Consider the following 16472-nt stretch of genomic DNA (forward strand, 5'->3'; position numbering starts at 1 on the left):
TGGTGGCATAGGAACCATTATACTTGAATTGTGAATTGTTTAATAGCTTTTAATGGTCTTCTGCAATGTTTGAGGCATATTTATTTTTTCATGCTTTAATGTTGGCCTAATTTCAGTTACATTTACATTTTAGGCTATGTAGTTTGAAATTGTATTTATTTTTTATTTTTTTAGATTTTTATTGTAGTAACCACTCAGCTGTATGTGGAAATGCATATTTAAAAAAAATGTTGCAAATAAAACCATAGTCCACAACTTATGTAGTTTTAACTTATTTTAATATATAAATTCAGTGAAATCATCAAACGTTTGTATGACTTGCCAGTGACTTGTGACCCAAGCTACGACTTGACTTGACTTGCTTGACATAAGGCAGTGACTTGACTTGACTTGCTTGCTTTTATAAAAAATTGACTTGGACTTGCTTGAGACTCGAAGGTTAAGACTTGAGACTTGCTTGTGACTTGCACATGTGTGACTTACTCCCACCTAATAGCAGACGGGCTCTGGTAATAATCTGCGTTCTTCTGATGAGTAACTCTGCGTGTAGAGGTCATAGACTAAAAAAAAGGTAGAGGTGCGCTGATGAACGCTGTTACCGGAAATTACAGTGTAGTAACCATAGTAACAAGTATAACGCGGAAGTAGTTGTGCAAGTTTCTCGCTTTGGAAAAAAGCGTCCGCTAAAATAAATGATTCAATGTAAAAATGTAAATGTAATTTTATGAAAATAAAATATTAACATTGCAAGAGAAATTACAATAGTGAAAACAGTACATCTTTTAGAGGATTTTGAACATTTTCAAGCATATACATTCAAACATATTGCACAATGTAATACCCCAATGTAGGAAAAACAAGTATTTACGGTACATGAAAGATCTCGTCATATCTCTTCAAAAAATAAGGTCACATTTTTTATTAATAATTATGGGTTTAATGTTTTTTTTTGGTCGTGAGTGAGGTAGTAACATGACGTTTCATTGTGACGTCAGAAGCACATGTGCATCAATGGAAAGCAACCTTTGCGTGATGTCAAGGAGAGTAGGGGTGGTCTGAACCGAGACTGGTTTTAAACCTTTCTCCATTCATCACTCATTATTCATCGCATGAACTCTGACCAAGGTAAGATAATACATGATAGCTGATCAGAATGAATAACAAGGTCGCTAAAAACACTCTAAAAACTCCAAGCGGACATTGCGCACTGCAGCGTAGGCAGCTTCGTTTACTATAATTGGATATTTCTATTTATATACGTTGCAGTGTACATGTATTATCACTGTATATATGTTTTACTTGGCTGCGCTGCGCACATTGCGTTTTTCTCGTGACGAAATGGTGTCACCCTTTACATCAGCATGTCATTTCCTTTAGTCAGAGTGGTATTTTCCGATTGCATACAGGACTGTCATTCACAGCATGTTGTGGCAACCAGCAACACAGCTTTTCTTAGCTTTACGCAACATCGGGTTAAACCTTTAACTTATGAAATCAAATATCCTTACCCGTTCTTTCTTAACAGTTCACGCGCGCAATCTATTCCTTCTCGAGCTCGTGGCTCTGTTGCTCGCGTTGGTTGAGAGAGACCATGGTTGAGATATTGACCGCCCGGTAACAGTGAACGATTTTCTTTTTAAACGCCATTTTCTTTGATGATACATCAAATGTCGTTTTTGATTAGATTATAATTTGAAAAAAGTGTCGTATCCCGCCATTAAAACGCATATGAAAAATGTCATGGTCTCACTGACTGATAACACGCGCGACATGTCAGTTTGCAGAACTGTTTTCATGAAATATTTATAATAGGCTACTTTATTTGTAAAGATGATTCATTTTAAATAACTTATCAAGGTTGTATTTTATTTTTCAATAAAATGAGAAAACTATTAAATGCTTTTTAATCTAATTTTAAAACATTTCCAGGACATTATTTTGTCATTATGAATCAATGTGCTAGTAAATGGCTGTCATTATGGCGAAGTGCTTGGATTTATCAGATGTCATTTGGTCTTTAAATCTTGATCTTTAAACAGATAACGTTTGCATAGTATTGCAACCAAATCAGTCACATTGCTTTGGAACGTCGGGTAGCTGTTGTAAAAAGATGCACAGCCCCAATAAATATTTTGTTGGCTGGAGAAGTTTAAAGGTATAGTTCACCCAAAAATGAAAATCCAGTCATTAGAGTGATTTCAGCTCAATACAGCATGTTCACAGCAAAACATAACAGTGTTGGTGCTACACAAGACAAACACAGAATGCAGGACCACAAAAACTAAACTGTACATACATAAATTATGTTAGATGGGCTAAACATAGCAGTTAAATAAGAACTAAAAAAGAGCTGAAATAAGAGTTGAACATTATACGCAGACTACGCATGACTATAAAGTGCACATGTGCATACCTGAGCAAACTGCAATATTTACTCACCCTGGTGTTGTTCTAATACCACATGACCTTGTTTCTTTTTCAGACCTTATAATGAGAAACTGGAAAAAAATGTTTGCAATTTCTTTTAACCAGCTGGCCATTTTAGTGGACATAGTCAGTTCCCCTTAAGTTCACACAGCTGTCCAGAAAATGTAGATCCCAGAAAATATAGTTTATTACATTAACTCTGGATATATTCCACTAATGTTTGGCGATCAGAAACCAATACTCTTTGTCTGAACACTATGTCAAGACTTGGAAGAGTTTTTGTTCTATCAATAAAAACAAAAAAGCAGACATGCACTACAGGCACAGCATTGGGTTTCAAGGTTTAAGTCTTTGGGTTTTGATCAACACAAGGATGAGAAAATGATGACAGAATGTTCCCTTTCATTGCTTTGGCAGTTTACACAGCCCATTTCTCTCAAGTTGCTAATCCTGATGGTGGCGAAACAATGACTTTTCAGGCATTGTTAATCATGTTGGTTGGCCCTCTAGCATGCTGTGAGCTTGGCATTTTAAATAGCGTGACAGCTTTTCACTTACTTCATTTCACCAGTGCTATAATTCATGTCAGAACTTGTTCTATTAAAATCACTGTCCTGTTTTATTTTCAGATTTTTTTTTAAATGTAGTTTTTCTTAATTGTAAAGCTGTGTCTATCAGTGATACGTCTGATTAGCTGATCCTTATTATTCGTTTTTCAATTTGAATTGGTTTAATTAGGTCCTTATTGATGTCCTTTTGATGTCTTTTTATGAGAATTAATTTCTGAGATATGTAATATTAGAACATCAGAAATTAGAACCTGTTATGAAAATCAAAATAAAGATTAAAAAAATTATATAAAATATTTAAAAAAATTATATTGTTATTATAATATATAAAAGGTTCCTGAATGACAACTAGAGCTACAAATTGAAAGTTGTACTTCAAGCCTGATTTACTCTTTAGATACTAGAACTTTTTTTTATTTTGGGAGTTAATCCCACTCAATAAAACTGCTTTTTTTTAAAGTTAAGCCTAAATTTTTGAGGGACACATGCTGAACTAGCACAAATAATGGGACAGTTGGATTGTTAGTTGATTGGATGGTTAGAACAGCTGATGTTTACTATTGATCATCTTAATCAGGGCATGCTGTGTTGCACAGTGAGTTCTGATGCTGTTCATGAGTCATAAACTGTGTTTAATAAGCAGGAGCAGAGCTTGATCATAGAGGCTAAAGAAAATCAGACAGACACTTTGCTGCGCATTTATCCCACTGTTTGATCATCAAAAGCCTTGTGACCATAGAATGGATTCAGGCTTGTCTCTTTTTTGCCCTGGATACATATCCATAATAGATTTAGGTTTTTTTTAAACTAAAAAACAATGGTTTTCCACCATGACAAGAAAGAAAGGTCGACAAATCTTGGCCTGTGTGTCCTTGCATTTTCTTCACTGTTCTGCAGATAAGAACAGGTTTGTCCTTTCTTTTCTTTCAAATAAGAAATTAGAAAGATTAAATTGGTGTGAAAGCCTCCATCCCAGCCCAAACATCTCTTGTGTGGTGTTGTTATCGGAGTTGCCACAGAGCTTCTAGGTCAGAGTCTTATCATGTCGTATGTGAGACTTATCTTTTAGCAAACTAGCCAACACAACAGCTTTGATCACACAAAATTAATCTTGAATTGAGCTTTTGCTTGAGTTTTATGCTTGATATACTGTAAACGACTGACTATCAAATCCAATAAAGTGATAAAATAATGCTGTTATCTTTTTTATTATTGTTATTTGCTCAGATGCCAGAGAATTGGTTGTTCAAAGTACTCACCTGATGGCTGCTGTAAGAGAACCAATTCATTCACTTTGTGTGTGTGTGAGATTCATTCAAAAATGCTGAGTCATTGAATCATTCATTCAAATAGATTTGTTTTGTATTCAAACCTAAATAAATTAAACATTTTTAAATAGACTGCAGCAATTCATATTTTGTCAGAACCTTTAGTAAAGTACGTTATTTTGTTTAGTTTGTCTGTTCAGAATCGTGATCTCTATTTGAAACAAGAAATCGTGATTCTCGATTTATCCAGAATCGTGCAGCTCTACCTAAAAATGAAAAATGCCATATTTGCTGTGGCTCCCTGCCTGCAGCTTACTAGAATCACATGGTTTCTCATTGTAGGACATATTGTTCCACTGGAAATGACAGGATTGCGGCTCTATTGTATGCAACTAATTTACAGATTTTTGCACTTGTAATCAGTAAATGAGTTAGCAAACTTACACAGTCGCAAGAAAGTTTAGTATCATGTTTGACCTTTAACCATTTTACGGGATCGTATGTAACTTGCCTGCTACTAAATGTGTGCTGATGAATTTAAACAGTGGAAACGTTCAATAAAATGAAATATTTCTCCCTTCTGATCATTATTGAGGTTTACTCTGCTGTTAGGTGTTGATAAGATTTTTTAATGTTTTTGAAAGAAGTCTCTTAATCTCATATGTCATCCGCATCATCCTCTCAGCATCACCTATTACAAATTTTTTTTTTCATTCCTCATGATTCATTTCTGACTTCTCTGGACTGAATACACTAAACCACAGTGCTTTTTGCATTCAGCACATGTTTGTGTGAATAAGCTTTAACCTTACAGAATGTCAGAATCTGTTAGACTAGTTGTTGTAAGCTGGTTTGAACAGACAGGAAGCCGTAGAGGCACGAGAGCCTATTCAATTAAAAAGAAAAAACCTCTAAGTCACATGATGACTCATAATGTGCCTCACAAGACCAGTAGGTTATGTGATTGACAAACTGGTGTTTTTTTTTGTTGTTGTTTTTTTTCTCATTTTATTTTAAAAATGTTTTAATAAGACAATGAGTCTGGAACTTCATAGAATAGTGATAACGAGATTGCATAGCAAATGATTTTATGCACTTGCATAAGTTTTGAGTGGATCAGATTCAATCAGAATCAGATTAATCTTTAGCATAGATGAGGTGTCTTCTGTTTTTTTATTTTTATTAAACCTTTGATGTTTTTCATGTCAAATACTATAGGACTGCTAAAATCATGCTGCGTCCTAAGGCCACGTACCAGCAGCTCAGAAAACATAATGTAGAGCTTTTATCAAATGGAGGCAAGCCAACGGTGCTTCAGCTTTAACTCTAGTGATATTTCTGTCTTTGCAGCAGCAGTTCTATTAATTCTACTGATACTATCAAATAAATTGGCAGCTGTAGCAACAGTGTATTTCACATACTTCTCCAATCATTTAGTCCGCTTAAATCCCACCCCTCCACAAACGACTGCAAGCTTGCATTGATTTTTGAGAGCAAGAAAATAGTGATTTAAAATATATTGTGTGTTTTGAGCCATTTTGCACATGTTGTGTAATGCATTAGTGTAAATGTTTTTTTTTGCCTGCAAAGTATAACTTGGATATTCTGTTTCCATTTTGGCCTAAACAGTCTTTTAATTTTTTACAGCACGTCACCTGCAATCCTTCACGATGACCCAATGTGTAACTATCCACTGACCCTTCACTGATCATCCAGGGGCCACATCACTCTGTGCGCTCCACCTCACGGCATCATGGGGGACGTAGTTCAAATGCACTTCAGCACGGTGGATTACGTGATTTTCGTCTTGCTGCTAGTGGCCTCCGCTGGAATCGGCCTTTACTACGCTTTCTCAGGGGGTCGCCAGAGTACCACGCAGGAGTTCCTGCTGGCCGACCGCAGCATGCGCTGCCTTCCGGTGTCTCTTTCACTACTGGCCACTTTTCAATCAGCGGTGGCCATCCTGGGCGCCCCATCGGAGATTTACACCTATGGGACGCAGTACTGGTTCCTGGGCTGCTCCTACTTCCTGGGCCTGCTCATCCCTGCACACATTTTCATTCCGGTTTTCTATCGGCTCCGCCTCAGCAGCGCCTATGAGGTAACACTATAGAAATTCACTTTGTTAGATTGTTTGAAAGACTGGAGTCAGTCACAGTTTGGGAATCGAAGTTGGTTCTTTTTTTAATGAATCAATCAAACCGGTTCAGAAATCAGTCAGTGAATGATTCATTAGTGATGTAGTCTTTTTTTAAAGGGGACCTATTATGCCCCTTTTCACAAGATCTAAATCAAATATTTGATGTCCCCAGAGTGTGTATGTGAAGTCTTAGCTCAAAATACCCCACAGATATTTTTATAGCATTTTAAAATGGCCAAATTTGGGCTTGTGCAAAAACGCACTGTTTTAGTGTGTTTCCCTTTAAATGCTAATAAGCTGCTGCTCCCGCCCCACTTTTCCAACGAGAGAGGTCCTCTGTATAAGCAGTATCATGTAATACATAAACATACCTGAACTCCTGTAGAGAACATGAAACGTCTTCATTTATAACTGAGTACCAACAGACTTGGTCAGCGGTTTTGCATCTGTCTGGCAAGCAATATCTCTTGTTTCGCTGCTCTGTTCTGATGTGCTGTCCTTTACAAATAAAGATTCCACTATCAGTGCGATAAAAAAATAACAACATAGCTGGACAGACTCATGGTACTATCATATGCAATCACAAACTTTATAAGTCTAACATGTTATGATCGACAAAGGCAATTTGGAAAACAAAAGCGTAATACTTCTAGATGTGTAGCTGGATCACGAACAGTTGGCACTGCTACATCCTTCAGGAGCAACTTTTTACTAAATAGATAGAGCTATGTGGATTAATACATCCAGCTACACAACACCGACAACGCTTGGGAGACATTCTCGTCAGTGCAGCAATGGCGGATGTGTACAACTCTCAACTCGCTGTGAACTCGATCAGGGGTGCGTTTCCCAAAAGCATCGTTGGCCAACTATGATCGCAATTTCCATTGAACTCTATTGGTAACGACGGAACTTGCGACCATAGTTGGCTTTGGGAAACACACCTCCAGGGCGGTTCTATGTTAAAACGGCAGTGTCTGTCAACACTCGTGGGCGGGGCCTGTGGCTTTAGTGACGTCGTTGGGAGACACTGCTTATGATTTATGGGGATTTAAAAAAAAGGAGTGGGTGGATTTTTATCACTGTAGGGTGGTTGTGTACACACACTGCCAACACACATTTATGTCCAAACACCATGCAAAAGTGAATTTTGCATAATAGGTCCCCTTTAAAAATCCTTATCCAGTAACCATCAAACAACTGGAAAGGTCATGGAAAAGCTATTGATATTTATTAAAAAGGGTGAGATCCCTATAAACTGTCTTGCAGCGTTTCATAAAAGAGTGCAAAATGGAAGCATTCTCTCACTAGTGGTCTCAGACTGTTTTAAAATGAATAATTGCAATCAGTCATCATAGCAAAATAAACCCCAACATTAAAAAAATATATATTTGACAGCATGATTCTGACCAATCAAAATCAAGCATTCCAGAGATCAAATATACTGTTTTATGACAGTAAATAAGGTGTACACTACCTGTCCAAAGTTTGGGGTGGGCAAGATTTTTTAATGTTTCTAAAAGAAGTCTCTCACCAAGGATGCATCTATTTGATAAAAAAAATACAGTAAAAACAGCAATATTGTGAAATATAATTACAATTTAATAATATTTTCTATTTTATTATTGTAAAATGTAATTTATTCCTGTGATGGCAAAGCTGAATTTCCAGCAGACATTGCTCTAGTCTTCAGTGTCACATGATCCTTCAGAAATCATTCTAATATGCTGATTTAGTGCTAAAGAAACATTTCATATTATTATCATTGTTGATTGAACATAAGTTTGTCATTTTTGTAAATACGTAGAACTACTCTATGGTGTTTCTATTTGTAATAAATTGCATTCTTTTTCCTCTTCATAGTATCTGGAGCTTCGTTTTTGTAAAAGTGTTCGGATATGTGGCACTGCGACCTTCATCTTTCAGATGGTGAGTTATGAGCAGCACCTGGGTGTTTGCAACAAGTTATTAAAACCTAAAGGAGTAATAATCTAATAATCTAAAGTAATATTGTCTTTTACTCCAGTTTTGCTAGGCACAAAGACGCCCTGTTGTCAATATAAAAACTTGAACTTACACCTACAAATCTATTCTGCACCCACCCCCCCCCCCCCCCCCCCCCCATTGATATGGACAATATTTTACTCCGCGTTATGGATCTAAAGTGTAATGATTCTCAAAACTATCAGTTACTAGATGTGGAAATTCAGAGAAAAAAGGTTATTATGTCCCAAAGCAATCTAGTGTGTCTGCAGAAAAGCATCCGTTACATCTGTCTACGTATTTATGTATTTTTCCGCAGGTTATCTATATGGGAGTTGTTCTGTATGCTCCCGCACTTGCACTAAATGCAGGTAAATGAGATTATTTATGCATTACTAGAAATGCATGTCGCTGTATATCAGATCTGTAGTTTATTTCATGTTTTGTTTCTCTGGTAAATGTTTCTTTGAATTTGTTTGTGATCGCAGTAACAGGTTTTGACCTTTGGGGAGCAGTGCTAGCCATGGGATTGGTGAGCACGCTTTATACAGCATTGGTAAGTTGGAGAGGCAATTAATCAGAAGTTACATTTATAATGTTAAAACCCTACTATTCTAAACCTAGAAACATTTGAATGGTAGTCTACATTCTAACTCACCTGTTCCTCTCTTCTCTGTGCCAGGGGGGTCTGAAAGCAGTGATCTGGACAGACGTGTTCCAGACAATCGTGATGTTTGCGGGGCAGCTGGCAGTGATCGTGGTGGGTACCCACCAGGCAGGGGGCATCGCTGAAGTATGGAGGAAAGCACAAAACGGCAGCCGTATCTCAGGCCTTGAGTTAGTGTTGCGATTTTATATCATTTTGTTTCAGATATGAGTTGACATGAAGGAACGGTTTACCCAAAAACTAGTTTTGTCCTTATTAACTCAGCCTAGTGTCATTCATTTTGGGTGAACTGTTCCTTTAAGGTTATCTAACAAACACTGATCCACATACCAGAATTGTAATGGAAGCCTACATTCATTGTTTTGTGGTCCCCTGTGGCAGCCTGAACCCTGACCCGTTAGAGAGGCACACGTTTTGGACTCTAGGAGTGGGGGGCGTTTTCCTCATGCTGGCCCTGTATGGAGTGAATCAGGCTCAGGTCCAGAGATATCTCAGCTCCCGCACAGAGAAAGAGGCCATAATGTAAGAAAACACCTCACTCTGGTCAAGTCAATAGAACTTGAAACTGTAAACTTGTTTTATGTACCATTTGCACATTTGTTATATTAAATTACTGCAACAAAACTCTATGATTTCAGAGCACCAGTGACATGCTTTATTATTATTGTATTTTGGTGGTTAATGTTTGTTTTCATAAAGTGGCCAGTACATTCTGAAAGGTTTTTGGGGTGTCTTGTTCTCCAGGTCCTGCTATGTGGTGTTTCCATGCCAACAGGTTGTGCTCACATTGGGCTGTCTAATGGGTCTTGTTATGTACGCTCGATATGGGGAGGAGAGCCCCCTGGATAAGGGCTACGTCAAAACCAATGACCAGGTCTGAAAATAATAACTATATTTTTTAGTTTAAATCTTATTGTTTGTTTTTTTTCTCTGAAGTTTTATACCATTTACCATTCTCGTGTGTGTGTGTGTGTGTGTGTGTGTGTGTGTGAGTTTATAATTTCCTTTTATTCAGCAATCAGCACACTATTGTTGAATTTACACTATCGTACAAGTTTGGAGTCAGGAAGATTTGACTCTTTTTTTTCTTTTTTCTTTTTTTAAAGAAGTCTCTTATGCTCACCAAGGCTGCATTTATTTGATCAAAAATACAGTAATATTATCAAATATTATTGCTATGTAAAATAACTGTTTTCTAGTTTAATATATTTTAAAAACGCAATTTATTCCTGTGATGGCAAAGCTCAATTTTCAGCATCATTACTCCAGTCTTCAGTGTCACACGATCCTTCAGAAATAATTCAAATAGCCTATGCTGATTTGGTGCATTACATTTTTTTTTTTATAAAAAAAATAAATAAATTCAGGATTCTTATTTGAAACTGATATTTTTTTGTAACATTATAAATGTCTTTACTGTCACTTTTAATCAATTTAATGCATCCTTGCTGAATAAAAGTATTAACTTATTTGAAAAAAATCTTACTGAGCTCAAACTTTTGATTAGTAATGTATGTTAATTTGATCAATGGGATCATGAGAAAGTCACTCGCCACCTCTCTCTCTCTCTCTCTCTCTCTCTCTCTCTCTCTCTCTCTCTCTCTCTCTCTCTCTCTCTCTCTCTCTCTCTCTCTCTCTGTAGATGGTACTGTACTTTGTAATGGATGTGTTGAGAGATCTTCCTGGTTTACCAGGACTGTTTGTTGCCTGCCTGTTTAGTGGAGCTCTCAGGTATCAACCAGAGTTTGTGATAATCCGTCTTCCACAATCTTATTGTCATTTTTTACATTTTTAAAATGTTCTTCTTTAAATGGTGTTTGCTTTATCTTATAGCACAATCTCATCTGCCTTCAACTCTCTGGCAACAGTTACCATGGAGGACTTGATCAAACCACATGTCCCAGCCATGACGGAGGCTCGTGCCACCCTCTTATCAAAAATGTTGGGTTAGTGAATTTTCAGTAACTGTCTGAAAGGCAGATCTTTTTTGATTATTTTTCTATGAGTGGTCCATCTCCTCCCCTTATGTTCCTGGTTAGTACAGCGATATTAAAAAATATATTGTCCATACTAAACTGAAAGCCCATCCTGGGATCATAGTATTTTTTTTTGTCGTTATATTCCCCCACAGCGATTGGCTATGGGCTTGTGTGTCTAGCTATGGCGTACCTCGCATCCCTAATGGGCTCTGTGCTGCAGGTGAGGTCCATGATTATCATAACATGATATAATAATAAGATAAATACAAGTAAATTTGAGGTGTCATTTAATTAAATGTAATCGTACAGTTAACAATCTTTCTGTCTATCTCTGTGTTTTTTTCCCTTCTGTTAAATCCTTAAGGCGGCACTCAGTATATTTGGGATGGTGGGAGGACCTCTTCTTGGCCTTTTCTGTCTTGGGATGTTTTTTCCTTGGGCCAATTCCACTGTAAGTCAAAAAGCAAAGTATTCAAACAAAGCACAAAGCTGTTCAAAAGTTTGGGGTCGATAAGATTTTAAAAATGTTTTTGAAAGACGTTTCTTATACTCAAGGCTGCATTTATTTGATCAAAAATACAGCAAAACAGTAATATTGTGAAATATTATTATATAATTTAAAATAACTGTTTACTGTAGTAATATATTTTAAAATAATAAATTTATTCATGTGATGGCAATGGTGAGTTTTCAGCAGCAACTACTCCAGTCTTCAGTGTCACATGATCCTCCAGTAATCATTTTAACCCTCTGGGCTTCTTCGTAAATGGGTTACACTTAGCTTCCTCCCGGTCAAAAACGGACGAAGCCTTAAAATGTAACTTTACTTTTTCCCAGGATAACCAATCAAATATTGTTTTGTTCTATAATATTTTCTGATTATTATTTAGAATTTTTAGAATTTTTTATGATACTTTGCATTAATTATATAATTTTTATGAGCTATTTTTTCCATTAGAATTAATATATATATTTTTATTTTATATTTATTTTAAAAAAAAAATCAATAAATGCAACATTTCACATCAAAATAGAGTGCCAGCCAAAAAAAAAAAAAATGTTCAAGTAGAAGAGCGCCATCTAGTGGCTTTAAAAAATAGTTAAATGTGTGCAATGTCCTGTACCAGCCTGTAGGCTGCATATAGCTTCCTATATAAATACATAAAGGCTTTTTGATTCCTTTTGTTGTTTTAGACATGATTTCTCTATCTTATTCGTTTTTTTTAAAATTTAGATATAGATTTTAGATATTCTAAAGACTTTATTTTTGTAACAATTTTTTTTAGATAAGTATCAGGTTTTGCATTATGATTAAAATCAAACTATAGCATTTGGTTAGAAAGGGAACACAATGCAAACATTTTTGTTACTCAGTATTTGATCATTCAAATAATTAAACAAAATAAGGGATGGTTAGTGATAATTCAAAACACTTTATACAGACATTTAGCAATAAATTGGTATTTTTTATTTATTTATTTTTGCATATTCTCAAAATTTGCTGTTGCAGTCTTACCAGTTAATCTCTCTCTCTCTATCTCTCTCTCTCTCTCTCTGTGTGTGTGTGTGTGTGTGCATTTGAGCGAGATTTTTTTTTTTTCATTTATTGATTTTATTTTGCATATTCTACAAATTTGCTGTTGCAGTCTTGCCAGTATATCTGTGTATGTGTGTGTGTGTTTGTGTGCGTGGGTGTGTGTGTGTGTGTGTGTGTGTGGGGGGGGGGGGGGGTCTTATTTGCACTCTTGATGTTTTAGAGTGTCACCCCTTCATTGCTGTACACTTTTTTTCTGCACAGTGGCTGATCTGTAGCTTGTACCACCAAAAGTTTCTCTGAGTTTTCCTATTTTTTCATATCTCCCATTCATTTCCTATGTCGCCCATTTTTGACCGGGAGGAGGCTAAGTGTGACTATTTTTTTTACGACCCTTTAACATATCAGAATCATCTCCTTGATTTTTTGTGTGTGTTCACCAAGTTTCACCCCCATCCGATGAAGCAAAAAAATTAAACAATTCAAAATGTAAACGTTTTCGGTCATTTTCGGACGAAGAAGCCCAGAGGGTTAAATTATTATTTAGTGTTTAGTGTTCATTTGATTTAACAAAACATTTTCATGATTTTTTGATGAATAGATAGTTCAAAAGAACAGCGTTTATTGAAACAGAAAACTTTTGTAACATTATAAATATCTTTACTATCACTGTTGATCAATTTAATGCATCCTTGCTGACAGTAATTTATGTTAAAAATAAATCTTACTGACCCAAAACAGTGTTGTAAATATCTTTTTTACTGAGTATCTTGTCACTAATGCACTGAAATTCAGTAGATTTCATGGTTTGATTTCATTTCATGGACTGAGTGTGTTTTCAGGGTGCTCTGGTTGGACTGGCATCAGGGCTGGTCATGGCTTTCTGGATCGGTATCGGCAGTTTTGTTTCACGTATGTCTCCACCTGGGATAAATGGCACCATCATGCCTGATGTAGGAAACATGACAACAGCTATCATGACGACGCTCATCACAACTAAACCCAGGTGTGTATTTATAAGAAATAAATAATGCTCAATAATCCATTTTCTGCTCTGAAACGCTTGATTACTTTCTTGACCAATGAGAAATTGATTATTTTAGTGTCTGTGGCCAGTTGCATAAACTGGTCATACAGGTTATACATCTTGTTTCTGTAAGACTGGTCATAACTTTTTTTTTTAAGTCTGTTGCATTAAAACATAGACTGGTCTATGTTGAGACCGAAAACTGGTGCGAGTGCAGGACAACCTGTCACTCACATGAGATCACAGTAACAGCAAACCACAATGATACAACCATCCAGTTAATTCTCAATGGACAAAATCAAGTGCCACCCAGCCACCCTACTTTTATTGTTATTTTTTTTGAAAAGCCATTTATAGTTATACGTCACAATAGGGAAGAAAAGACTATCACAACGTATCATGCCGACTGAATGGCATTGTGCAGCTGGTCCCTGATTACAATTCATAAAGCCTTTTCAAAATGATAGCTATATTACAGACTAAACCGGCCCATTTATTGTGTCTTTTTGTCTTTTCAGGCCCTCTGGAGTTCAGGCTCTGTACTCTTTATCATACATGTGGTACAGTGCTCATAATTCTACCACGGTTGTGGTGGTGGGACTACTGGTCAGCTTTCTCACAGGTAAAGTGTGTTTCTAAACACTTCAACATTGGGACAACTTAAATTGTTACTCTTAAATTATATAAATGTTGGGTAGATACACTGGTAATTTGCTTTAGTACAATGACATATTAAAGCTAATTATTTATTTTTGGAAACATGTTGTTCTGATAATATAAAGTTTCTTGTTTTTGCACATAAAAAAAGGAAAAATGACCACATAAAAATATATAGATGCCTTTATATTTTAGTAAAGGGGACTCTCACAACGGTATCATCATATAAGGGAGTCCTTAGCGCTAAAATGTTTGAAAACCCCTGGTCTACAATGACATTTTTAGCAGTTGTATATTGGTATTATTTATATAATATTTTAGTGTTTACAAAAATTTTAAATTAGCTTTTATTTTTATATTTTCAGTTTTTATTGTAGTTTAAGTTTGAATAGCTTTTGTCATTTTTATTAGTTTTTATTGAGGTTTTATATATTATATATATATCTTTAATTTATTTTTGTTTCAGTTTTAGTTTAAGTAATTTTAGAATTTAAACTTTTTTCCCCAGTTCATTAGCAAGGCAACATTTCTAAGGTTTTTTTGTTTGTTGAGTTTTCATCTTATATTTTATTTTATTTTATTTTAGCTTTATTTCAGTTACTGAACACAATCTTTTATAGTTAAGTTTTAGTTAACAATAACACTGTTTATTATGCTGCAAAAATAAATAAAACATATTGTGGTTTGTGTCCACTCAGGGCCATGGAAGGAGAAGGACTTAAACCCAGGTACCATTTACCCTGTGCTTGGCACTTTGCTGTTCTTTCTGCCAGAACGGTACAGGGAGAAACTCTGCTGTGTAACCCCACTGGAAGACAAGGTAACTCAATAGAATGCTCTGTTGACATCACTTACAAAATCCAGTTTCATTTACAACATTCCTACTTTCATTATGGGCTATAGCCCAAAGGTCTGGACCTCCAGCCTTACCTGATGGCCCAGATAAAGAGCAACGGTGTTGCCTGCACTAATGAAGAAGACAAGATCAGGGAAGAGGAGGGAGAACAGATAACCGCCCAGCCAACTTGTAACCTGGCCCATACGGTGCAGGAAACAGCCTTGTGAAATCTCCTACACTATGTCAGACCTAAAGGACACTTAGTTTCCCACACGCTCAAGGAGAAAAACATCTGTTAGAATGTCAACAGATGCCAGCGATGGAGGTGAGGGGTTGTCTTGTTTATATGTGATACTTTATGATGTCAGTGGTCTGTCATAAAAATCGTATTGTGTTTGAGATCCTGTTGAACAAATTGAGATGTGTTGAGCTGATGTGATCACCTAAATCTTTTAGTTTACATGTCCTAAATTTAATCTTAAGATTACTTGGTTGAATATTGCTGGGTCGTGATATATGCGTCGCACACGCACAAATCAAACGAACGGCGGGTTTAAGATTTAAGGTTTATTACAAGAAAGACCACAGTTTGCACAAATCTTTAGTCGTTTAATGTCACTGCCATTCAAGTTTCGGGGTTTCTCTCTCCCAAAGATTTTGTTCACTACCATTAGCCTTTCCATTCTGTTTGCCTTTGAAAGCACTACAGATGAGTTCACTAAACCGAGTTAAGTTTACAGCAAATGAAGAATGGCTAGTATCGAAAAATGTAAATGTAGTGAACTTTCAGCGTGTCATCTGCAGTGAAGAAGTGCCATATTGTGATCGATCCAATGAATCTAATGCCTGTTTAATCTGTAGTTACCTCATTGAAGCCCATTGTTTGTGACAAGTGCCTCCTCATATGAATGTATGATGTAGTTTTGTGACTGGATTGTTTCTTTAGTTTGTCGTTTTCGTAGTCTAACCCAAATGGAGCATGGCCCTGACCATGATAAGATGTTTTTTAAGCATCTGGATGCCCCTCTATTGAATTCCCATGATGCTTTGCATTTTGAGAGCCTGGCTAACTATACTTTAACATCTCAAAAAATATATATTTATGTTTGCCTAGATTGTATATTATTTTGATATACATAAAACCATCTTGAATTATGACCCTGATAAGATGGTTTTTAAGCATCTAGATGCCCCTCTATTGAATTCCCATGATGCTTTGCATTGTTAGAGCCTGGCTAACTTTACTTTAACATCTTTAAAAAATATATATATATATGTTTGCCTAGTTTGCATATTATTTTGGTATAGATGATTATTTAGGGAAAGGTCATGTTTAGAAATGTTCTTTAAAGGAACACGTTGACTTTTGGGGACTCCCCCAGA

At 36.1% G+C, this 16472-nt stretch overlaps 1 protein-coding gene across 1 annotated transcript; it reads left to right on the plus strand.

The window, feature by feature from the left end:
• Positions 1 to 1008: 1008 nt before the first annotated feature.
• On the plus strand, positions 1009 to 16358 carry slc5a6a (solute carrier family 5 member 6a). The gene is made up of 16 exons (XM_056269202.1): positions 1009 to 1125; positions 5912 to 6365; positions 8268 to 8333; positions 8707 to 8758; positions 8876 to 8943; positions 9070 to 9224; positions 9436 to 9576; positions 9799 to 9928; positions 10697 to 10785; positions 10888 to 11000; positions 11186 to 11253; positions 11398 to 11484; positions 13410 to 13573; positions 14113 to 14216; positions 14950 to 15071; positions 15155 to 16358. Exons 2-16 carry the CDS (start codon positions 6018 to 6020, stop codon positions 15314 to 15316), a joined length of 1869 nt encoding a protein of 622 aa, XP_056125177.1. The 5' UTR covers positions 1009 to 1125; positions 5912 to 6017; the 3' UTR covers positions 15317 to 16358.
• The last annotated feature ends 114 nt before the right edge of the window (positions 16359 to 16472 follow it).

The sequence above is a fragment of the Rhinichthys klamathensis genome, unplaced genomic scaffold (assembly GCF_029890125.1).
Source record: "Rhinichthys klamathensis goyatoka isolate OS25496 unplaced genomic scaffold, OSU_Roscu_1.1 h1tg000281l_1, whole genome shotgun sequence".
Lineage (NCBI taxonomy): Eukaryota > Metazoa > Chordata > Actinopteri > Cypriniformes > Leuciscidae > Rhinichthys > Rhinichthys klamathensis.

What these genes read in the sequence shown, in the direction of transcription:
- slc5a6a (XM_056269202.1), top strand. Translation starts at nt 6,018, where the DNA reads ATGGGGGACGTAGTTCAAATGCACTTCAGCACGGTGGATTACGTGATT. An exon ending in GCCTCAGCAGCGCCTATGAG is followed by an intron (nt 6,366 to 8,267) that starts GTAACACTATAG and finishes TCCTCTTCATAG; the next exon opens with TATCTGGAGCTTCGTTTTTG. An exon ending in TAATGGGCTCTGTGCTGCAG is followed by an intron (nt 11,254 to 11,397) that starts GTGAGGTCCATG and finishes TAAATCCTTAAG; the next exon opens with GCGGCACTCAGTATATTTGG.